Raw genomic sequence first — 25247 nt, forward strand, 5'->3', positions numbered from 1 at the left:
CAACTGTAAACTTCTTGTAAAGATGGAACATTTTCTAACTCAAACATGCTGCCTGAAACGTCAGTAAATTCATTTCAACTAAGAAGCTAAAATGAAACACTCACTCCACAGTCATTTTATTGTCATCTTTAACAGGGCAGGTTGCCCCGACATGGCATCAGAGCCGTAGAGCGGTCAACCCTGTCCGGACGGCTGGAGTTTGAGCTGATAGGTAAACTGTACAAAGCTGTGACACCAGTCCTCTTTTACCTGCAGTGATGGTTACAGTCATCTTATGTAATCACTGTTTTGTTTCAGGTGAGCTGGTGGACCCCTTGCAAGTTTCATGCACCTGCTTGGAGGATTATCAGAACTGGATTTTTCACTTACAACAGGTCAGACTCTAGAACATATAAGACTACCACTAATACGGTCCTTTGAACTTGACATAAACAAGAGATACACAACTGATTTAATATCATTCAAAGCTGCATTAAATTATCTTTTGGCCACTCAGGGGCAGCAGAATTTTGTTCCATTTCTTGATTTAGGGAAAAACAATACTTTCTGCAGTCCTGTTTGAAAGAAATATTCATGAGGGCCCAAGGTGACATCTCGTCGCAACTGTGCATCAACAAGGTTTTTGTCTTTGATCTGCAGCCAGACAGAAGCAGCATCCCTGCGAGTCAGGCTGCTCCTCCAATCGTGCCAAAGCTGCAGAGGAGCAGGAAGGAGTCCCAGGAGCCGATGATTCTTGCCGACCAATGTCAAATCAATGGACGCAGCTGACTCATCAGAAAGCTTGAAATTTTCCTGTAATTACAAAATATAAAACTGTGTAGATAGCATGTACATATTACTTTTATGTCTAATTGTGCCACAAAATGGAGACACAGCAGTGAAAAGGTTCTGAAATGTGATATATTTGGGTGATTTCATCTCTCTGAGAGACTGAAGAGATACTTTTAGTTCTTCTTTCATGTGGGGACAAACTGAAACAAGGCCATGACCTAGATTAAGAGCAGATCACAGCTGAGGAAATGTTAGATGAAGAGATTGTAGAGCTGTAGAGGAACAGACTGTACATACAGGCATACACATGATAGTTTACCTTTTCAGAATAAACTGTTTAAAAGTGGGGTTAGAGAAAATCATTATTTCAACACAAAATAAAATGGAAGAATCAGTTTTTATTTCAGTGGTTAAACATTTACAGTAGTGTGGAGAAATCCAGTAAACATCCAGTGTATTACAGTATTTATATTCATCATGGTATTAGAAATTACTCTGACTGCAACGTTTATAGATATGGAATGTCATAATATCTGTTACATCTTTTTTTCATATAAATTATCTTCAAAAAAAAAGTAAATGAACCATTTTCTACGCTTTATACATGAAGCCATCTACAGTAAAATTCAATTTACATCAGAATCTCCTTAGAGAACAACCAGCTAGAGGAGTATAAATACACATGCTGCAACAGCAACCACTTAAATTACAACTAACAACTTAGATATAGAAAAAAAAAGTAGGGTTACAAACATTTCATGTGCCACTGGTCGAGTTTTTGAATGTTGATTATAGTGGTTCATTAACAACAGGTCTCAGCTCAGTTACACTGTGCTATTGATCATCTGGGGATTTCTACATTTAACGAGGGGAATGGTGTGAATGACGTCGGCCTCAATATGAATCAGTGCTTTTTGTAAAACTGCATTATTTTATTCTGTATTATTAGTGTAATACAATAATGTCGAGCTTTCATTCAACTGGTGCTAAACTGGGGCTTGTCAAAGTTTTATAATTAGTACATTTGAAGATAAATTTGCATATTTACCACACAGGTGGGTAACGTTAATGCGTTCCAAGGTAAATTTGGTATTTTTTTTCCACTTCCCAGTTTTAAAGGGCAAAGCTAGAGTCAGTTTATTTACTTTTACTGTCAACAAATGCCATGAAAAGATCAAAACCTACAATGTGTAAGTTCATTTCTTCACTTTCCAATGTACGTTTCAGCCCCAAACTCATTTGTTCCTACTGAAGGTGTAAGGTCTTTAAAAACAGACACGTCACAAACATAAAGTTTAATTTATTTTAACAAAAAATCTCTATAATATCCAGTATCTGGACACTAGGACTGCACGATACGAAAAAAACTCATATTGTGATTTTTGTGAAGATATTGTGATTGTGATCTGAGTCATGATTTCAGTTGGAATTTTTAGTTTTTGTAAAAATGTAAAAATGCTGGTGATGTGATTTTTGTTGGTCTTGTACAAAACAAACATTTTTCCTTTACATCTGGAGAATATGATTTGTAGGTTGTGGAGTCTCTGTAGCACCACAACACTGATGGTAATAACAATGCACAACAATGTGACACATTTTACCTTTATCAGAAGAACTCCTGCAATTTGGATATTGCACTTTGCCAAATTGTGATTTCAATTATATTTGGATTAGTTGTGCAGCCTAAACTGGGAACTGTAGTTCTTAGCAAATGTTACTCAAACAGGAGTGAACTGTGAAACTGTCAAGGACTAGTTTCAGCGGTGGATTAATACACATTAGATGCTCTAGTCCAGTGGTTCCCAACCTTTTCCAACTCATGGCACCACTTCTGACTCGGTAACTTTTTATTTTAAAGGTAATGATCAAACATTTAGGACTGAACTGAAAACAGGATAATACTGTTTTAAAATATTTAAAAACTGTATTTATATTTTCATTTATTTATCCATTTATTTATGATTACATCTTTTCACCAAAATTGTTCTGTTTTGCAAATGAATTTTTCGGGCCACTTGCAATACCTTCAGCGCCCACCAGTGGGCCCTGGACCACAGGTTGGGAACTGCTGCTCTAGTCAGTATTTACAGCAGCAGGATGTGTGAGTGGATTTCACTATGGAACAGAGGAATAAGCACCATTAAGCTGCGACAGACAAAACATGTAGGCTCTGGTCTGTTCATGGACTTTGTTGACGATAATAAAAATACAGAATATAGTCGGACTAATCCTTTAATGGGATTACAGCGCTGACAAAAAAAGTATTAGTGTAGTGCAGCCTTGTAAAGAGGATCATCTGCTCTTCATTCATGTTACAGCAGAACTGTGAAATTCATCTTTAAACCACCATGTGCATGCAGTAACTACAAACCATTTACAGTCCATACAGGGTGGGGGTCATCCTTTCTAATGGAGCTTATTTTAACAAGGAGGGAAATGAACTGATACGCTGTAGTGCAGTGAAATTAAAGCAGCGAGAACAAAGATGAAAGATTAAAAAGCCTTTGAAGTGTCTGATCAGCTCAGCAGCAGGTGTGTGGGTGACTGTTGTGTGGTAGCGAAACATGAATGAATCTCCTGCACTGCTCAGAGTTTACTGCACAAAGAGGGGCTGAAGTCTGCAGTCACAGACTCCGAGTTAGCCTCATGCTACGTGCTACGAGCTGCTTACTCGTACTGGCTGTGCTGCTGAATGTGCAACAGAGATGCTTGAAGTTTTTCTCTGATTTTAAAATGGTGTTGAAATGCATACCCAGAAAGCATGCATAAAGTAATTGCACATACAAAGTGTAGGAAGTGCAGAGCGGCGAAAACTGCTGATAAAATGTGAATCAACAGACTTTTATTGTATAAAAGCCTGTTATACTAAACTTGTAAAGGAGCAGTAGAAGCTTTTAAAATGTATCCACAGCTAGCATGCTAAAGGAAATGAGACAGCTAAAAATATTAGCTTGTTTTAGAACCTGCATACCACATACGAAGGTCCCACCATCCATCTAAAATCAAAACAATGATCCAGAAGCTTAAAAATGAAACTTAGCTAACTGAAATGCACCTTCAGGAGAAGTGGTCAGTCCTCTCCCTCCAGTTTCTGTGTGACACATTTGATGCGGATGTTTTCCCGGAGGTTTCGGAGGCGCGCGCTGCGACTCGTGATTTCCTCCACGTAGGTTTTGGGGAACCAGCCCCGCTCCCCGTCTGACAGTCTGATGCCCTCCACCCAGCCTGGTGGATCAAACAAAACACGGCGTCTTATTATCTCCTGCTTGGTTAAAGTTCAGCGAGTGAGAAACAGAAAATTAACTTCTTTATCCAGATCCTTACCGTCACTCGTCATGGTCTTAGCGTGGAGGATGTCGGCCTTCTCCAGCGTTAGCTCGTCGTGCTCTTGGGCCTGATAGCTTTTGATGCACTGAACTTGGGATATGTCTGAGAGGAAAAAAAAACAAAATTTAAAAAAAGATGAATGAGAGGAGTGAGAGGTTTCATTCATGGTGAACTTCCAGCTCTCTACTCACCGTCGTTCTCACTGGCCTGCTCGATGTCTTCGAGCGGATCAGATGGAAACATCGCTGTGATCCATCTCTGCTTCCCGCTCCTTCACAGACACAAAACAAACCAGTTGGCCCGTTAGAGCACCGTCTGCCGAAGCGTCTAGAAGTTAGTGAGTTTTGTTGTTACTCACTCGGTGTGTGATTTGAGCAGGATCTGGTGTTTGAGCTGCTGGCCTTCACACAGCTGCAGGTGGAAGATGAAGCCTGAGATGCCCTGCAGCTTCTGACTGAGATCCTTCACTTTCAGCTCTCCTATCTTGGCGTGTACAAACACCATGAACTTCCAAGTACTGTCACAAACAAAAAAAGAAGAAAAGAAAAGCCATGTAACTATCACTGACAGCAAACAGTGCAGAGTTTGTGTTTTGCAGAAAATGAAACAATCCTGATGGAGAGCGGTGCAATCGTGTTGCTTTCAGCCCGTTTACTGTCACTGGCCTCAGGTCAGATCCATGGTGGAGGGCAGTTGTGTGCATTGCTGTCAGTTACAGGGTTGTTTTTGACACAACCACTGGGAGGCGCCAAAGTTGGAAATGTTTAAATCCTTCACATGATTGCTATAAAAGCCATTACTATGCCCCAGTTTAAAACACGACTCAAAAGTTCCTTGATTTCAGTGCTTTTATCTTTGGTTTTTACTTTTGGTTTTATTTTCTTTTGTCTGTTTTATTGATTTAATTGTTTTAAAATGTATTTGTAATTCTCTCTGATGCTAATCGACTCTTTGTTTCTCTCCTCTGTGTCTTTGTCGTTTTGTTTTTATGTTTGTACAACACTTTGTAACTCAGTTTAGAAAAGTGCTTTATAAATAAAGTTATTATTCTATGGAACTAGAGCACAGCTAGCAGCTGATTATCTTAGATTAGCTTATCTGGAGTCTGTGCTAGCTGCACGTCAATGTCATAAACAACAAGAGTCCCGGAGGTCAGCGCAACGGACTTATTTTTACACTTCACTTTTTATACGGATTAAACAAAATAATATATAAAGTGTTGACAGAGCCAGGCTAGCAGTTGCACCCAGCTCCCAGCCTTTATCCAGCTGCAGAGTTAGCATACAGCTCTTTGCAAGTGTTGTGACATTACAAAGTTCCAGAAGTCCTGACGGCTGGTTTTAAGGCTCAGTTTTTTTTTTTTGCATTTCTTTGTGGACTGAGGCTTTGATACTTTCACAGTATTAATACAGAACCTAGACCTGATCTATAATCACACTACACATGGACAGAGACCTTTAGACTGGATGGAGCTTTAAATGCTCACTGTGTCTGCTCTATATGTTTAAACTTAAGACTATTAAGGCTCATATTAGCTGTGACTTTTGATATTAGTCCTTGGTCTCTGTATCAACTGAACATCACTCACTCCTTCCTCCTGGACAGCAGGAGACAGTCATTGAACAGGTGGAGGTACACGGGCTTGGTGGGTAACTTCAGCTTCGATCCAGAGATGCTCATGGTCTGAGTGTCGACCTCCAGGAGTTCGCCGTGTTTCACCAGCCAGCGGGACTGAGAGATCAGAGGGAAGATCTGCAGAGAAAAGACATGATAAACAAAAATGTTAAAATATGAAGACAAACAAAAAGAAGGAAGTGAATCCTGAACAACAAAGATTCAGTCACCTTTCCCTCAAAATGAATTTTCTTATTGAGGTGAATAAGTTCCTCCATCCTCTTCATTGACTGCACACTGGAGTTACATTCTTTGATGATCTAAGAAGACACATACCAACACAGTCATTACTGCTGTGCCTCACCAGTGATGATGATACTGGTGCTCATCCAACTGGCTATTAAGGCTTTATAATCACCACCTTTTTCAGCTCGTTGAAAGCTTTCGTGGCGGTGTCCTCATCCCGAGAGCCCGGCGTCGTCCTCTTCAAGATATTCTGAAAAATAAAGACATTTTTGAAAATACGCCAGGGAGTGAATAATCCTCCTGTCATGCTCCACTGGGGAAAGAACCTGCTGCGGCAAACTGCTCGTCCAGTCCCGATATTACCTCATTTACAGTTTCACGTAATTGAGTTTCAAGTGCGAACACGAATGAATTCTGCGGCAAACGTTTAATCACGTACCTCCACCAGCATTTTAAGCCGTGTGATCCTCTGAAATGGGAGGATTAGAAAAGAGGTCAGAGGAAGTCTTTGGCAGATGGGGTCCTCCTCCAAACGAGCAAGGATGCCGGGGAAACGAGGGTTGTCGTGCCTGAGAGGACGAGACGAGGAAACTTACAGAAACACTTTAATGACTTTTAGAGAAGCTGAGTGAAAATTACAGCAAGTTATTTTATCCTGACAAAGACATAAAAAAAAAAAAGAAAAATCTGATGCTCAACTCAAAACAAACCATCTGCAAGTCAAGTCATGCAGGTGTAAAACCACACCTGAGCACCATCAGAGGAAGTTATGGACATCCAGCATGAAACAATAGGACTTTATTCACTGCAGCCATGAATGTGCACAGAGAGATCGTTCCTGCATATGCATATATGCATCTATATATATCTTCCTGTTTGCTGGAGAAACTATGGAAATCAAAATGCAAACCACATTTTCTTTGACTGTCCTGTCATCAGAAACTATTAGAGAAAGATACAAAAGATGTTTTCTAATGTGAAATCCCTCTAGAAATGAAGACGATATATTTTGGATATAAACCTGAAGAAAGGCTGAAAAGACATAAATATTAAATGAACATACTGCTGGTGGCTGGTAAAAAGAATCTTACCAGGAAATGGTTTTCACAGGAGAGCCCAACTCTAAATGTGTGAACGGACTTTTATAAAATGAAGAAAACAGCATTTGTCAACAAATTGGAACAATGTATATGGGCCTGATTTTATTTTCACAAATCAATAATTTCGTATAAAGAAAAGAATCACTCTCTACCGGTTCATGGTTCTTTTTCATTGACGTTTTTTTTTTCCTTTTTATATAAATAAACTTTGTTAAGAAGTATTCTGAGATCTGAGTCAAACCAGTGAGTATATGTCAAATACATTCAGTCTGAAATCTGAGGGACAAACATCTGACAGAGACTGAGAGTCAACACACTCAACATGTTGTGAATAAGACTAGTTTCACATGCTAGAACATATATTCTTCATGCAAATAGAAAATAATGATTAAAATGTTGTGCAGATGTGCTCATTTCCAGGTGATAATAAACCTCATATGATCAATATCTGTCCGAGAAGTCTGAGTGTCAGTGCTGCACAAATACACTGTATGAAATATAATAAAGGAAATATTTGTTTGATGCTGAATGTCAATAAAAAAAAACAAATTAAAATAAGTTCAGGTTTGTTTTCCACATCAGGCTCTGGTTTCTTATGAAGCAGTTACTCACAACAAACGCTGGTATGTCTGCTCCTGGTAAGCCTGGTTGGTCACATAAGGTAAATAAACCCTTCTCAGAGCCGGGCAGTGATTCAGGACAATGTCACACACATCGAAACGCAGGATGTCTTCCTCCAGTCTGTGTTCCAGGTCCTGAAGAAACCTGCCAGCAACAGGTGAGCAGGAAAACACACTCAGGAGGAGGAGACGCGATAACGGAGGTGTGAACACAAAGGGAGGTATCGTGGCATTTCACCTCACCTCTCACTGACGTCTTTGACCTCAGGCAGCTTGGAGAAGAGCCACTGCTTATCCTGCGCTCCGAGACAGTCGGCGAGCTCCTGCGACAACATGAAGTGGTCCACGGCGATGGTCAAGCTGCGGATGTACGACGCTTCAGAAGTCACCAGCTCAAACTTTGCCTGAGTTTGACGAGGACACAGGAAGTCAGCGAAACAGATAAAAACCAAGAATTATAAGAACCTGTGATGAGTCTCACTCACCTCCTGTAACTTCCTCTCCTCGTTGCTGAAGTTGTCGAGCTGGCCGCTGGTTCGTACGTCAGGTATGTCCTGCCACAGCGCGAAGGCAGAACCTCGGGAGGAGCGAAAGGAGCTGGATGGAGACAGATTCGATGGAGACGGCGTCCCGTCGGACCCCTCGTCCCTCAGCCCCTCCTCCTCTGTGCCCGGCTCCTTCCCTTGTTGCCTCTGGATCTCTCTGTTGATGGCGACGTCACTGTATTCCTGGTACAGAATCGCTGCAGGAGTCAAACAGAAGAAACGTTGACATTCAGAAAGACGGTTACAGAGGAATGTGTAGAAAGTTTAAATAAATGCTATAGCAACAATTTCTTTTAGGGAAACTTACAACTAGGCAGAAACCTTGACAAGCGATTGGAGGTTCCAACAGTTGGAAGCGTGCTGAAGTCTTCTTCTATGGATTTCTTTCTCATGCTGTGAAGAAAATGTGAAAAGGCTTTAACACACGACCTTTAATTTTCCTACTCGTTATATTGAAATATTTTAAGTGTGTGTTTACCTGAGTTTTGTGCTCCACCGATGCAGAGGCATCCCACTGTCACTGCTGGGCAGAGGAGGCGCGGGTCCTACAGGACTGTGGGGGGCGCTATCACTAGAGCCTCCTGAGCTGCGGTGCTTAGAGTTGTTCTTATCTGGAGACGATAAACAGCAGGTCGTGCAGAAGTAAGGTCAAAGGAAGAGGTGAGACGCCTCGTGTGTTAAAGGGTCTTGACATGTTGTTGTTGTTAAAGGCTCCTGTTTGGCAATGCACCAAACATATACATTTCATAGCCTTTTAAGGAGAGGTGACAAGAAATAAAGATGGAGATGAAGTGCAACAAAGGTCTCCTAGTAGGGATGCAGCAATGCCAACATCTTACAGGATAGGTTCCTGTTTTTTCAAGTCTGTCTTAAAGAAACAGTTACATCCATCCGTGCTCTCGAACATGCTTCCAATGGGAGTGATGGGAGACAAAATCCACTGTCCTGTCTCTGTGAAAATTATATTTCAAAGTTTATCTGAAGTTTAAGTTTATTAAATCAAGTGGATATATTCCAAAAAATTAAACTAAATATTTCAGTGCAAAATTCACTCTCTGTATTTCCATGTGTGTTCCATTCAGTTTATACTGAAACAAAAAAGAGAAAACATTTGCATTTGAGAAGCTGGTACCAGCAAATGTTGGTCATTAATTAATAAATTCTCAAAAATGTTGATTGATCTTCTGTCAGTACATATGAAGTCTGATTTAAGTTTATTAAGTGATGTTTGTGGAGCTCTAATACTAAACTAAACATTCACGACAAATTGAAGGAAAGTCCTGAATAAATAAGTAAAGTGTGTTTAATGACACTGAGTTTGAACAGAAGGTTTGATGAGTATGAAGACAGACTGCGCTCCAGTGAAATGTCCCCGTGGTGTTGGATGTGTCGTGTACTCACAGTCAGGGTTGGGGCTGAGGCTGTTGGAGCTCTGTCTGTCCCTGGAGGCCACCCGAGCCGACAGAGACTTCCCCAGCTTCAGGGTGAAGGAGTTCTTCCTCTGAGACAGCTGAAGTCTGGAGATGAGCTCCGAGGCCGAGAAGCGCCGCCGCTCCTGGTCCCCCTGACGGCCGCGTGACAAACAGCTCCCCCCTGCGGCACTCGACGTCTCCACGCTCCCGCCGTCCTCCCTCGCCCCCAGTATCGAGTCCTCTATTATCTGCAGTGGTTCTGCAGGCAGATTAAAAATGTCATCTGCTGTGCCGTCTGTGGATGACGGACTCGAAACGGCCTCCAGGGAAGATAATCCACTGAGGTCCTCCTCCAGGAAAGATGCAAAGGGTCCAGGGAAGATGTAGTCTGCATCCAGGATCGGGCTGCCGAGAGATTCATCGCTTGGGCTGTCGGGAGAATAAACCTGCATCTTTCGCCCTGGAAACAAACAGGAAACATTTAAAGTGTTTTAAAGCCTCATCTGTGAATGTCAACTTCAAAAATGAAATAAGCTGCACACTCACGGATTGACTTCTCCTTCAGTGAACCTTGTGATGTCCTCCTCTGTGGCCGGCGGGAGCCCGGGCTCTGTAACTCAGGACCTTCAGGTGAGGAAGGTAACTGAGATTCCCACGAGTCTGTGTTTGTGTACAGAGAGGACAGAGGGAACGACAGAGGGAGGCTCAGAGCTGCGTGGAGAGGACGACATACTGTGGTGACGGTTCGTGGCTTTTCAGTCCCATTGCGGCGTTCACGCTCTCCATCAGCAGCAGCTGTATGAGAGTTCAAAGTCAGTGTTTCATGTTCATTTTCTGCCCCGTGGCAGCCGTTCTGCATGTCATTCAGTTCATTCAGCGTGTGTCTGAAACCATTCAGTGGCAGCGAGTGTGTTTTATATTGTGCATCTGGAACAACAGCTGGCCTCGGAGAGCCCAGGCCGTTCAGTTTAGGAGTCACTGGTGGTTGGAGCTCAATAAAAGCCAGGGTTTCCTGCTGGCACACGGCGACATGCTTGTGATGGCACGGGTGGAGGAGAGGCCTGTCGTCCTGGGCCTCGCTCAGAGCCTGGGACTCTCCTGAGCCAGGGATCCACATGCTGGGACTCTCTCCTCGGCTGCGAAAAGCGTGAAGGTGGGGCTGGAAATCAGGAAAAGGTGAGAATCCATACCCGGGGAGCATGGCCGAACGAACACATGGGAGCTGCAGGAGGAGAGAGGGGGAAAGAAAACTTAGATTCAAGCCAAGTGAACACTGAAGGTTAATGCCCATAAGCTATAAACTATTCAGAAAAGTTGGCATAGGAATGACTTTCTGTAAGCTCACAGACAGACAGACAGACAGACAGACAGACAGACAGACAGTCCTAGACTTAGCAAGATGGACCCTGAAACTATTGACACGTGCAGGATGTTTCCCAGTCTTCACACACACACACACACACACACACACACACACACACACACACACACACACACACACACACACACACACACACAATCACACACACTTAAGTCTAGAGTAGTGTGTCTCCTGAGCTGTGTCTTCCTGCTCTAATTAAAGACCTCTCTACACACACCATTCAGCCCCTGTACTTAACATCTTTCTCTCTGTCACACACACACACACACACACACACACACACACACACACACACACACACACACACACACACACACACACACACACACACACACACCACACACACACACACACACACACACACACACACACACACACAAAAAGAAACACACCAGCTCCAGACCGAATACCACAACAGACAAGAGGAAGAGCGCACATCCTCAGCACTCTCACCTTTCACCTGAGATCTATAGTCATCAATCACTCTGGTTGTCGGTCTACCTTCCTGTCGGGCCTACGTTAGCGAGCAGGCTCCTTCTCTGGCTGAATATTTACAGTGAACGTCTGTTGAAAACCCAGTAGTGGGTTATAAAATTAGCTCCTGTGACAGGCTGTTTAAACACACCAGTGGAGCTCCGTCTCTTCTTACCCTGCTGCTTCCTGAGCAGGTAATCCTCAACGTCTGACTTAAACACCAGGTGAAATGAATGGTACAGACACACACACACACACACACACACACACACGCACACACACACACACACACACACACACACTCACATGCACAGTGGGACACAGAGGTAAATCGGTTTAATATTTTGTATTTTGATCAAACAGCTAAGACATTTAGTATTTGTTCTCTGGGGTCTTAAACCTTTGTGTTTTCGTGAAGCTGCAGCATGTACCTAGCATGCTACATACTAGCTAGCATGTATGTAGCATAGCAACTTTTCAAAGCTGATTTCCTGTGTTAATATGGAGGTTGTATGGAGGACCAGGAATGTCACAAGAAAAGTAGAAAAAGCATTTTCTTAATTTCATATTTTAATTATTAAGCATTAAAATAAAATAATTTATAAATGAATGATTATTCCATCAATAAGTACTTGAGATTTAAAAATGGCAGCATAAAACTCATTAAATACACCATTTAGAAATATATTTAGTAAATCATGAATAAATAATAGAATTTGAAAAACTATTTTAAAAAGGCATTTTACAAATGGGAACACATACTTGGATTCCCTCTTCAATTTCCATTTCCTTTTCCTATTAGCTAATCTATTTGCTTAGTCATTTAGCTTCTCCTTCTAGCCTCTCCATTTACCCAAGCTAAACCAGGCAAAACAATCCCAACTGGCCATGAGATGGAACAAGCTCTCTGATTGGTTGGAGAGCTAAAGGGTCTTATAGGGTTTTACAGCACTGAACGCCTAGAGTGTCACAGAAGGGCTGAATAGAGAAGCTAAATGGCTAAGCTAATCAATTAGCTAATAGGCAAAGGAAAAGCAGCTGGAAAAAGGAAATGGAAATTGTAGAGGGAATCCAGGTATGTATTTTCTTTTTTTTGGAAAACGTTTTTTCATATTTCTGCTACCGATCAAATAAAAGTATAGGCATTGCCATTGGCCAATCGTCACTGTTGTACCTGTTTTCATACGTTTGCGGACACAGGATTGGACATAACCAGGAAGAAAACAGAAAAGCAGTAAAAGGAAACAAATTGGGTTTATTTGAAACTATGAAATTTGTGCATTTTCAAAAAAAAAAAAAAAAAAAACTGGGAAAATTTGTGTCCCAGGAAAAAGTATTAATTTTCTGGGACAGTGGCTCAAAAAAGAAAACAAACCCTGGGAAAACCAGGAAGTGTAGCAACCCTAGCTACAGTATGTAGATAGCATTTAGCCAAAAGAGCTGATTTCCTGTGTAAATATTGAGCTTTTAATGGTGTGTCTCCTTTTTTTCTATTTGTTCAGAGAGTGCAAAAACAACACAAGAAATACACACATATAACTACAAACACAAGTCAGTTAGCGACAGCTCGAGCCAAATGCAGAAGTTACTCTTTAGTTTCAGTTCTCCAGACATTTTTTTTTCCAGGTTTTTTCCCCCACAAAATACAAAAAATACAAAAATTAACTATTTGCTCTCTGAGGTCAGTCTCATCCCTGTGGCTTTATTTGAGTCAACAAGGAAAGCTAGGTAACATTTACACAGCAATAAGTTAGCTTAGCCAAATTAGCTGACAAAATTAGCTTACTGTGACCCAGTTGAAAACCTTGACAGACTAGTTTTGTCTTTAACGAGACAAAATGTGAAGACCGAAAGTTCATTCCTGATATTGGAAACAGCAGTTGATAAAAGACATTCTCACACAAGGTCCATTTAGTAGCTTTTCTGGAGCTTTTGTTTATATCATATGATCTTTCTCAGCAGCAAACTTATCTCACTTTTAAAAATGGAAAAATTGTTTGTTGCGATAAAATGTCATATGAAGCGTATGAGATAATAAAACTGTTGTTGACAGGGCAGTCACACTGCTTTCCATCTTATGTTTCTCCATAAGCCCCCCCCCCCAAATTACTATTGTGTGGTGCATTGTGGGAGAAAACTACAAACTAAACTCTGATTTTTCTAAGCACACTTCCCTTCATCATTATTCCACTATAAACTGCTACATACTCTCTAAAAAATACTTTACTGTACGGTGTCAAGGTCACACTGGGACTGTTAATTGTTAACTTTTTTATCTCTTTTATGTATTTGTTCACACACACGAACACAAACACACACACACACCACCCACCCACACACACACACACATAGATCATAGATAACCCTAAGGAATTATACCCGTCAATTCATGTATTTTTTAATTTGTAATTTAGAGTTTAATTATCATAGTGACATGCTGTAAATCTTTATGAGATACATATATTTTACGTTATAGTTAGCAGTATCACATTAAACTGTACACCTGTAATTTACATGAGCGTGTGGGGGTGTCACTTTAGAGGATAAAGACATAGATTAATGCTTTTCCTGAAAGTATAACTGTTTATAATGATGTTTGTTTGCCTTGAGAATCAGACTGTAAATCATAGTTTACCTTTTTATTGCATGCACATGTGCTGTATGATGTGAATGCGGGGCTGCTGAAAAGCCACACCTGTTCTTGTAGCAATGGTAGGCTGCCCTGTCAGTCCTACCGCACATGCACGCACGCACATACACACAAACACACACACACACACACACTCACACACACACACACACACACACACACACACACACACACACACACACACACACACACACACACACACACACACACACACACGGTAGTCCAGGCACAAATGGTTACCTGTTTCCCGCTGCAGACAAAGGCAGCCTTTATCTGTGTGCCTGGGCCAGGCTGCCCTGAGCACAGGACACCTGAGAGGGTGTGGGAACTGCTTATACTAATCCACTCGTATAGTGCAGCCACTGAGCCATATAAACACATCCAGAGCACAGCTGCATAATGAAACAAGCTTATTGGTGTCTGGAAGTGATTACTGCCTGGTTATGCTGTAATCCTGCTGTAGATGTACAGCATTATCTAAACTTTAGTTACCTCTATCTCTGTCCTATGAGATCCAGTGTGAATTATTTCCTTGTTTACAGTGTAGGAATAGTATTTTAGTTTGTATCCTAATGAATGAATGTTCACATAATCCTCCACCAACAGACAACTCATCATAAATCAACAAACTCTTTGTTGAAAATTAGTTACGTGCTCATTCGATTGAGATCCCAAAAACTGACAATAAGCCTCCTCGACACATTTATCAAAACACAAAAGCATCCGATTACACGTACTGCACATTCCTCGCGCCGATACAATTATATCACGCTATTAAAATTTCAATTCCAAAGAGGTGTAATTTCCCTTGTCATAGCAGGGTGTTATTTGTGACTGTTATGGACTTTGCTGCCAGTGTCTCCCCCCTGTAATTTCACTAGGCTGCTCTAAGACGGCGTGTCTGCGTACGGCAGTTAATGAATGGCACTGTTGCATGCCTTTAATGCCAGCGGCCATGTGAGGAGCATTTTTTTTTTTTTTTTTTAATTGTGATAGTCTTCATCTTAAAGGACTCAGAATAATCCTTTAATGGAGCGCATCACAGAAATATGAGCATAAATCAACTGCTGATTCAGCGTCATGACAGAGTCCAATGTTGTGTAATTGAGTAATTAAAGTTTGTTTGATGTTTGGGGGGAGGGGAGGGGGTGGGGGTGTTAAAACAAATGGATTCTCTGTTGGAGCTGTTTGTGGTTCAGGAAGGTGAAGACATTTCTACACTGTTTATGTTTCCAGTGTTAGGGAGTGCGATGTTTTAAAGGGGCAGGATGGAAGACGTCTAATGTTTCACAGACGACAGTGATCATTGTAAATTAAGAGCTTAATTCATTTAAAGAAATACCTCGCCTCTGAACATAATGCAGCCAGAAATGACATATTTTCTGTAGCAGTTAAGTCGTATAGAAAACATAATTTCTAGGAGACTGGGTCGCTGTCTAATAAGATGGAAACAGCAGTCAGCTTTGTTCAGTGTCGTCCTACAGATCCGACTGTCAGACGTCAATATATCATGCAAATATCAACATCAAGCATCAGACAAGTGAAACACGAGTCTGGCTGTGATCGTTTGGCTCTGACTTTCAAACTCAAAATAAAAAAACAAAACAAACATGGCAGCTGATCTAGAAATCTCAATTTATATCTAAACTACCAAATCAACTTCTAATAGTTTATTAAACACTTTTCACATTTCTGACCAACTCACTGACACTTTTCACGTCCTCAGTTTGGGGTTTTCCCAGGAATAAGTGTTCTATATTTTTCTTTCTGTCAAAAATAAATCCCATGAAAAGATAAGAAAACAACAACAAACTGATCCAACTATGAATATGAGAATTTTAGTTCATTAATTTAATCTATTCCCACATATAAAGTCCCACTGCACTAAACAGTAACAAGAGCCACAAAACTGTACGAACCCACAGATGAAAATAGTCAAACAAACAAATGCATTTCAGTTACATTTGCCAAAAACTGCAGCTCCCCGAAATAATTGAGCTTTTTTCTTTTAATTTAAACTATATATTTGTGAAAAACGTTAAAAGATAAACAGTTTCTTTAGTCCTTTGGAGAAGTGAAGTCAGAAACTAATGAGAGACGAAGAAACGCATGACAAAAACACAGAATATAAGCAGCCTGATCCGTTAATCATGACGGACTCACGGTCGGATTAACAGTGCTGACCGGTGCTGCTGGGGCTCGGCCTGGTGGCAGCGTTGATCGTGACCAACCCTTAACCCTGAACTAAGAATCAGATCTCACTGAAATGATTTTTGTCACTGTATCAGTGTTAAAAAATAAACATTTGCACTTTCTCAGGCTTATGATGAGTTGTGTGTGTGTTTGTAGTTGCTGTGTGAGGGGTGGGTGCAGGGTTTGTCAGTGGTTTATTTTGTTGGTCTCCACAGTCTGTTCAGGCTGAAACTGAGCTTCTGAAACTAAGTCTGGCTTTGGAAGGACAGAGATTTCAAACTGTTAAAAGTCACTTTCAGTCCTTTAGGTTGATATGAAACAATAATCCAAAAACCTTTTGAGTTTCAAGACATTTCCAAACTTCCTACTGACTTTTCAGCTGCATCAACCGAGAAGAAACATTTCAGCTTTAAAGACAGAAAAGCCTCATAGTGAAGTCAACAACACAACAAATACTAAAGCAGTGTTACTGTTCAAATACTTCTTCAAATACAAGGTGATCTCTATGTACGTAACCTGGTTCCTGGCCTCTTTAAATAAAGGTCGAAGCACTGATGCTGCGTCTCTGGTCGGAAAAAACAACAGAGCCAATCAGAGCTTCGCTGGCGGGACGAAGTGACATTATGTTCCTGTGCCAGAAGTTAAATTATTGACTTAAGTTAAATCAAAGAAACAATAGTCTGCGTTGTACTGACCGTGTACTGTAATCAGAATGTCAGTGGTTTGATTCTGACCTGGGACCTCGGCTATCAAATAAAGATAAATACATCCCAAAATCAAACACTTACATCTGTGTATTTCTTCAGTTGTGTTCAAGAATGTTAAGCTAGCGGCTCCGAGCGATCTATTCTATTTAAATGTTTATTCATTCAGCTTGTGAGATCATTAAACGTCCTGTAAACGTCAAACTGATGGATCATTCTGAGTCGTTTTCACTGTTGACACATGGCTGATTAAAATCTGGACGTCCAGCCGACTTACATTTGATCAAATCACGTTTAAACCTCCTGCAGGAAAATGACAGCGTCTTCCCCCCTCCCCCACACGCTCTCCGCCCGTGAGCATGAGCCCGGTGTGTTTGGTCAGACGGACCGGAGTGTCCTGACAGTGTGGTGCGACCAGCTCGTGTGTGTGTGTGAGATCGCAGGTTAACTCAGTCGCATCAGGCCACTAATTGCCAACCAGTAGACTAAAGAGCCCAGCATTGTCTGCAGGGACAAGACATGACATCACCCAGCGTCACCGCCCTCCTGCGCTCAGTGGGTTTTTTTCACGAAACCGAGTTTTTGTAACACAAAAGTTAAAAGTGTTTGTGTTACTTCTCAGCAGAGGAAATATGAACACTCCCTTGTGTTTACTGAGGCCGTGTAGTTACGCTGAGTTATTGCCGGCTGCTGCCTTGATACACAAACCTCAAATCTTCCTCTGCGCTGGTTCTCCTCCAATTTATTTTGATGCGAATTATGACGTGTTGACATAAAAACGATCAGGGGCAACTTGCAACTTGCTGTTTTAATTCAGACATTATGCAATAAATTCCTCTGCTTGTTTGAAGCTGGCAGGTTTAATAAATAATGTGGTTTTGAAAATTTTTGGACCAGTAAAACTTCCCTTTTGTTAACTGATCTGACAGTGAACATCTATAAGACCTGGATGGAAAGCCAGGAAGTATCTGCATCGGTATTTTAATGGGCTTCATTTAAATCTCTCTGTCAAAACTCCTCAGCCTGAATTCCAGTCGCAGAGAAAAAACAACAGACGTCAAGGTGACGTCTGTTGTTTTTTTCTTCCTGTAAGGTCAGATGCCAGTTGAGTGAATTCAGGTCAGGGAGTTTCTTGGTATTCGTTCCTCTTCCATCCTCCACCCACTGAGACAGGTGAGCACCCCAGAGGCTACAGAGGAGGCGGTTTTTGGGTGGGGGGTTGGGGGGGGTTACCCAAATGTTTACACATGGTGTGGGTCCTCCTAATCCTCCTCTAAAGCCTCAGGCAACTTACCCACGACCTTCTAAGACACCATGAAGATGCACACTGACAACATGGCTTACGGTCACACAAAGCTATAACACACACACACACACCTGAATGAGTGTGTTTGTGTGTGTGTGTGTGTGTGTGTGTGTGTGTGTGTGTGTGTGAGATGCTATCAGCCTTTAAATGAAGGAGACAAGCCGTGCGATGCCTTCCCTGACCTCGTCTCGCTCAGCGCCAACAGGAAGGGACAAACAGCAATCTCTCATTTAAAAGCCTGAAAAAATGGCGACCATCTCACACGTAAACGCCAAGACTTTTGGACCTTTAACCTCCCGCTCCCCCCCCTCCCCCCTTCACTTCACTCTGCCACCATAACAACTGCAGTCAGATAAGCTGAAACAGAGCAGACGCACAACCTCGACAGTAAAAGACACAAAGGAGCTATTGACAAACTTATGGAAATAACCAGATCTAATTATGGTGCTTTGTCATAAGTCACAAAAGCTACAGAGCTGATGGAGGAGGCCGAGGATCCAACACACAGTAAATCCAGAAAATCTCATAATGAGTACCTCCTGACACACAGCGGTGATCCGTGTGCAGCGAGATCCTAAGAAAAGGAGTTGCTGATTCAGGATTTTCTTTTGGCAGGTTACATGAACATATGAAAAGTTAAATCCGGCACATTTTAAGCCACAGTGAGAGAGAGAGAGAGAGAGAGAGAGAGAGAGAGAGAGAGAGAGAGAGAGCGAGAGAGCGAGAGAGAGAGAGAGAGAGAGAGGGGACAACATGCAGCAAAGGGCCACAGGTCGGACCCGGAGCTGGGACCTGACAGGTGCTCCACCAGGTGAGAATATTTCTTGATGGATCACGGTGATCAAAACATTCAAAAACATGCTCCACTCTATCCGCAAAAACAAAAATCTTTTACAAACAACTCGACATGAGTCAGTTTCATGAACAATTTCTTCAACAACATGTGGAATAATCGGGACAGGGTGGGGAGGTTTTGGGATTTGGTGACAATAAGAAAATAGGAAATATAACCCACCTCCACCATTCGCTGCCAATCAAGAATGCCGAGCCTTATCCTTTAATCCATCCTCATAATTAAAGTGATAATTAAAGTTTTCCATTGTTCAACCAATCATGTCAGCGGCAGATGTTTTTGTAGTAACTGAGTCACGTCAAAGGAAGAAGGTGCCGCGGTGAGTGTGTTTCAGATTTGTTTGTTCGGGTCTAAATTCATTGAGGAGGAGGAGGCTGGCTTTGCTGTGCTCAAACTGTCAATCACTTTGCACTTTGATTCTGATCTGATCCTTTGCCACCGAGCTTTCAAGAGGCTGACCTACTTTGCAACAAACTGCTGATGCATCTTTCGCGTTCATCTGCTCTTGTTCACTCGCGTGCTTCTTCCTTTGCTGCTTTTGAACGCTCTGCTCCACTTCTTTTTTTCCCCAGCTGAGCACCAGCAGTTCCCCCCCACCCCCCACCCCCCACCCCCCACCCCCATCTCCACCTCCTCCTCCTCCTTCTCCTCCTCCACTTCACTTCTTGCTTTTATTATCTGGACAGGTATGCACAAGCAATCCGCTGGGCTGCTTGTTGTTTTGAAATGTGATCGGGTAAAAGTGGAACACACCTAACGAGCTGACCATCCAGAAACAAATCCACTTTAGCCCACAGCTAAAGCTATAAACTATTCAAAACCAAAGCTCTGAATACCAGCTGTGTCATCAGCATTAGAGCGATGAACTGAGAGAAAGAGAAAGAGAGAGCTGCCTGAAAGAGAAGAGTTGCAACACCTGGTTTGTGTTTTTCTTTTCCAAAGAGCAAAGAGACACAAAAGACAAGCGTTTTAAAGTCTCCTAAGCCAGAAACTTATTATCTTGCATGAGTACAAATGTGAAACACACACCGCGTTGTATTGGCCAAGTCACCATGTGAAATAGCCCGAGGGCTACAGTGCTAGACAGGTGTGCAGCAACGCAGCCAGGGCAGTGATCGGCACTCATCACCTCAGGGCTCAAGTTTTTAACCCTCTGACTGTTTGAATATTCTCACACACGCAGATTTAATAATAAATGACAATGACAAGATAAAAAGTGAATGATTTGTGCTTCCAAAGAGTCAAAGCCAAACACGTTCTTGTATTATTATGAACTGAATGCACAGGGAGCAGCTCGGTCGGTGGTCTGTCTGTTTTATAGTCCAGGTTTGAAGACAAGTTCATGTCCTACTTCAGAGGCGCCCAACCCCCTGAAGATGAAACCTCCCTGACACGCAGAGACACTCTTCCACATTCCCTGGATGACTCGGCGCGCTCATTCCTCTGAAATTGACCAGTAAGTCGAGGCAGGAGACAAACAAAGAAACTCAGCCGTACACGTGCGGGAGCGAGGGCTGCTATTATGGGCCATTAGGAGCCGCTGCTATTTAGGCCACAAGCCAAAAAGGGCTTCAGGAAAGTGACTGAGCTTCCTGAAAATAACAGCGTCACTGATGTTAAAAAGGTCAAGTCACTTTCAGTCAATGACGCCTAATGATTTTAGCCTAGTTTCCATCAGAGCGAGTCAGAGCGTGGACACAGAGTCACGTTCAGGGGAGCAGCTGGGCATGTGCATGTAAACACCATGAGGAGCACAAGCAGCATTAGTGTGCAGGGTCACACACACACACACACACACACACACACACACACACACACACACACACACACACACACACACTCAGACAGCCACTGTCTGAGTGGCAGGTGATGGGGCAGGTGCTCTCCAGACATACAGTTGTGGAGGGGGGGGGGGGGGGGGGGGAGGTTATAAATCTGTGAGTGATATGAGCAGACACGCAGAGTGAAATAAAATCTACAGTGGTGTGACTTTACAGAAACTATTTTTATTTTCAATTTGATGACTATTAAAAAATTTTAAAAAGTTTTGTTATCAGGAGTCTGCCCTCACGCGGGGGATCTCCAGTCTGTCATAAAGTGCAGCGACACTGTTCAAAGTCCTGATTTATGCTTCGTCCTGGTGCACGTCTCCGCAGCGTGCAGGTGGTGAGTTTGACTCAGACGTAGCGTAGTAAATCAGATAATCCAGAAAAAAACACCCACAGCTATCTAATTCTGCTCCAGCCAAAATATGAACCTCCCAGACAATCCAGGAATCCATACACAGCCGCAGCCGCAGTAGACTCACATGACGATACACTGACTCATCAGGACGGCAGACATCACCTCAGCTCACCCTCTTTGCTGATGGTGTTTGAAAGATACTTGAGAATAAGTCTGGACGCTGATAATCTATTTCAGATGTTTATGTCGCAATCACCTCACAGAGAAGGAGGGAGCGAGTTTCCATACTTTTAAAAAATGTAAAACCCGCTTCCTGATTGTCATCATTACGTTGTTGTTTATCCCTCATGAGGAAGTGTCAACAACTGGAGCAGCTGGAGGCTCCACATGAGCGAACAAACAAACAGTGAGAAAAGGGTGAAAGAAAATCCAACCTACTGCTGCATGCACGCACATGCACGCACGCACAAACACACACACACACAGATCCGATCACAGGCCTCAGTTAACAACCCGAGGTTCTGGCAAGAGAAGGTGTTCGACTTTTATGCTAAAATGTCCCACAGAGGAGAAGCAGTGTGTGTGTGTGCGTGTGTGTGTGTGTGTGTGTGTGTGTGTGTGTGTGTGTGTGTGTGCGTGTGTGTTTGTATGTGCCGCGGCGCCAAGTTTCAGCCATGTACAGTTTTTAACAACCCCTCATCCAACATACTCCAGACATGCACTTACCTGCCCTGCTCTGCAACAACTCATTGCTGCACTGTAACCATCACATTCAAGGCTTGTCTCCCTCTGCACTGCCTAGGGAGCTGCTGGAAACATTACTGATGCAAGCAGCCACTTCTTCCAAGGGAATAAATGAATAGAGAAGCTAATGATGCCACTGGCAGGATGTATGCATCTACTTGAGCTGGATACGTGCAACTTTTTTGTGTTGCAGGAAAGTGAAAAACAAACTGTAACGTTTTACATTTGAATCCTGCGTGTTCTGTGCTGCATTTAAATGTCTGGATTTGTGTTTTGTCTCCACTCACAAAACACAAATCCACGCAAACAGAGTCCAGATAGCTCATGTCATGGTGGTGTTGTTGTTTTCCTGAATCACATACACAAACAGCATCTAGGCTTTGTTTCCAGAAACATATGTGCTGTCAGAAAACATGCAGTGCACCTGACAAGCTGCACAGCTCTACTTTCTCCAAGTTGCACGACACAAAGCGAAACCTGCACGCTCGGACAAATGACACAGCTCCACTTTCTATCCCAGCAGCTAAATTCTCCAACTCGGAGCAGAAAGGTTTTGACAGGAATGTGGAGTGTGTGTGCAGCTTTCTCTGTTTTGTTCATTTATTTTCTGTGTAAAGGACTTAGTGTGTGTGTGTGTGTGTGTGTGTGTGTCAGTACTGTACCTCATTGGCGTTAGCGGTCTAGTGTGTGTGCTGGCTGGTGGCCAGCAGCAGTGTGTGAATCCAGGCCATCCCAGGGTCAGACTGAGCCACTCTGCTATCCATTGCTGCCTTGTGTTCCTCCTGGCTTCTTTCCTCCCGTCTCCTCCTTCAGCTTCTTCTTTTGTTCTTTTAAAACACAGCTCAGCTTTTCTCAGATCTCCGCTCCTACGCCTGATTCTTCTTCTTCTCCTTGTTCTGCTGCTCCACGAGAAAACAAAAACAGGCTGAAAAATGTCCACCACTTGCTGCTCTCAGAGCTACTTACAATTCAGATCCTCTCTCTAAGCTCCTCTGCTCTCCCTTCTCTCTCACTCCTTTTCCCTCCCTCCCTCCCTCCCTCCCTGCTACTGTTGGGGAAATGCTCTCTCATTTTCTCTCTTTCTCCTCCCCCTCTCTTGCCCTTCCTCTCTAACTCTAATAGTTATTTAGTGTCTCTGCGTGCAGCTTTCACTGAACGTCAGACTGTGCGATGGTGACAGAAAGAAGCTGCGAAGGCTCGAACTCTCTCATCTCTTTCAGTGCTGCCCGCTCGCTGCTGTATCAACTATGTTCACTAATCAAACATGAAAAGAATGGTGAAGGGGCGGTGGTGGTGGTGGTGGTGGTGGTGGTGGTGGGGGGGTTAGTTACCTCGGGACAGCAGTTTACGCAGCAGTACTGGATGTCTAATTGTCCCCATTTTTTGTCAGAGGAAAACAGGTCACTGAAAGCTTCAGAGTTGTTTGTGATTTTTCTCTTTTATCATTGAAAAAATATTTTTGTGGCGATACTTAATTTGAACTTAGGCAATGACAATCTGAAGTATTTCTTGGTTGGTTAATTATGATTTAAAATTAGTCAATTAACGTGTGACAGGTGAGGCTCACACAGCTATTTTACCTCTAACTAGCTTTAAAGCTGCACTAATAATTCTTATATTAACAAAGTATGAAATGAAATTAGATAGATCATTAGATTTAAAAAAAAATATGTTTTTGGTTTTTTTTGGCTTTGTCAAACTATTTCACCAATATGCTTTATGTTAAGACCTGTCAACTATGTCATCTTATAGATGTTTGTTGACACATTATTTCACCTATTAAACACAAAACAACAACAACAAGCAGTGAAGGTGGAGACCAAATCAGAGCAAAAAAGACAGTGAGCATTAGACCTCGATTTGACAGTTAGACACAAACATGAGTCAAAAACAATGCTGATGTTGCTCTGCATCACATTCATGTGTAAAAGCAACTGTTTACTAAAGCCCTGTTGACATTATGTTTTTAGTTCAGCTGCCATGAAGCAGGGAAACAAAATCTGCAGCTTTATTATTCCCCTCTGTATGATAGTGTTTATATGTATTCTGTTGGTCGGCTTGTTGCAGCTTTAAAGTGAATCTTCAAATCTCAAGTTCATGTTATTCATGGCTGCACCAGCACATATTAAATATTATAAATATTCTAGTTGTCTTGTGCATCATTTTATCAAAATTCAGCCTGATTTATTTGGAGTCTTCACTGGAGTATCAAATAAAGTTTTGTGGCTTTGAACGATGTTCGGCTGCAGGGCATAAGTTTGCAAAGACTTCTCAACAGACAGGGCTGTGGGGTTTATTATCAATAATCTAATTTCTTTGTTTTGTTTTCAATATGAAGCCTTTTTCAAGTGACAATAATTCAAAGTGATTGATTATCATTAGTCACTGTCCTCATTAAAGCTCCTATTGCATGATGCAGGATTTTTGTGATTTTATGGGTAAAAATTTACCAATTAATTGTACTGCATTATATAATAATAGCATGTTACTGATTTCAGATACATCATGCAGCCCTGGAGTATATATACAACCATACTTAATATCTCATAAATGGACCAGAAATGTAAATAAAAGATGTTTTCCAAAGCAGGTTGTGGTGTATTTCACTCGGTGTCTTGTTCGCTGCACTGTTACCTTGTGGCTGACTCTGGGCTCTGTTCTGCAGCCTGTGCATGCGAGCGCCTCCCTCCTTAATCCATCGCAGGGTGAATGAGCCAGCCGGTGTCCACGGCGCATACCTGTGCTCACTGACATGTACTAACTCACTCTTCCTGCAGGCCATGGCAGAGGAACGCACAGCAATCATAACAATCAGAAGATGAATGTGGCCAAGGGAGAGAAAGGGAGGGAGAGAACGTATATCAAAGAAATAAATAAATAAGAAGACAAGGATGAAATAAGAGAGCGAGGGAGGAGAGAGCGGTGAAAAGGAGAGGGGAAAAGGTAATGAGGAAGAGCAGAGGAGATAAAATAAAAGTCAGGAGTTGCCCAAGGCCACGACCATTTGAGTTAGTGTGAGAGAGTGAAGGGAGAATCATTAACGAACACCTGTCTGTTTCTGACTCCTAATAAATCAGCGTCCTCTGTATCTGTCTGCAGGTCTCTGCTGTTTGGAGAAAGTTA

At 42.3% G+C, this 25247-nt stretch overlaps 2 protein-coding genes across 4 annotated transcripts in view; one reads left to right on the forward strand and one right to left on the reverse strand.

Annotated features, from left to right (window-relative positions):
* LOC130174781 (probable pleckstrin homology domain-containing family N member 1) overlaps positions 1–2989 on the forward strand; it is a 28631-nt gene extending 25642 nt beyond the window's left edge. The window contains exons 9-11 of the mRNA XM_056384986.1: positions 136–211; positions 298–374; positions 640–2989. Of these exons, the coding sequence (XP_056240961.1) occupies positions 136–211; positions 298–374; positions 640–768 (282 nt within the window). The 3' untranslated portion in view covers positions 769–2989. The remainder of the gene's footprint in view (positions 1–135; positions 212–297; positions 375–639) is intronic.
* arhgef19 (Rho guanine nucleotide exchange factor (GEF) 19) lies at positions 93–25235 on the reverse strand. 3 transcript variants are annotated; one of them, XM_056384979.1, is made up of 18 exons: positions 25173–25235; positions 24759–24895; positions 22787–23023; positions 10182–10857; positions 9625–10095; positions 8702–8834; positions 8531–8616; positions 8164–8420; positions 7922–8082; positions 7671–7823; positions 6398–6527; positions 6134–6208; positions 5943–6032; positions 5687–5850; positions 4457–4615; positions 4290–4369; positions 4096–4200; positions 1150–3996 (listed from the first exon to the last, which is right to left on the reverse strand). In XM_056384979.1, the coding sequence occupies exons 4-18, from the start codon at positions 10834–10836 to the stop codon at positions 3842–3844; spliced, it is 2874 nt and encodes a 957-aa protein (XP_056240954.1). In that variant the 5' UTR covers positions 10837–10857; positions 22787–23023; positions 24759–24895; positions 25173–25235; the 3' UTR covers positions 1150–3841. The 3 variants fall into 3 exon arrangements, with proteins under 3 accessions (XP_056240953.1, XP_056240954.1, XP_056240952.1); XM_056384978.1 differs by lacking the exons at positions 24759–24895; positions 25173–25235 and adding an exon at positions 93–792 and having other exon boundaries at positions 3827–3996; positions 22787–23120; XM_056384977.1 differs by lacking the exons at positions 24759–24895; positions 25173–25235 and having other exon boundaries at positions 22787–23120.
* Positions 25236–25247: the final 12 nt, after the last annotated feature.

Source organism: Seriola aureovittata, chromosome 9 (assembly GCF_021018895.1).
Source record: "Seriola aureovittata isolate HTS-2021-v1 ecotype China chromosome 9, ASM2101889v1, whole genome shotgun sequence".
NCBI classification, from domain to species: domain Eukaryota; kingdom Metazoa; phylum Chordata; class Actinopteri; order Carangiformes; family Carangidae; genus Seriola; species Seriola aureovittata.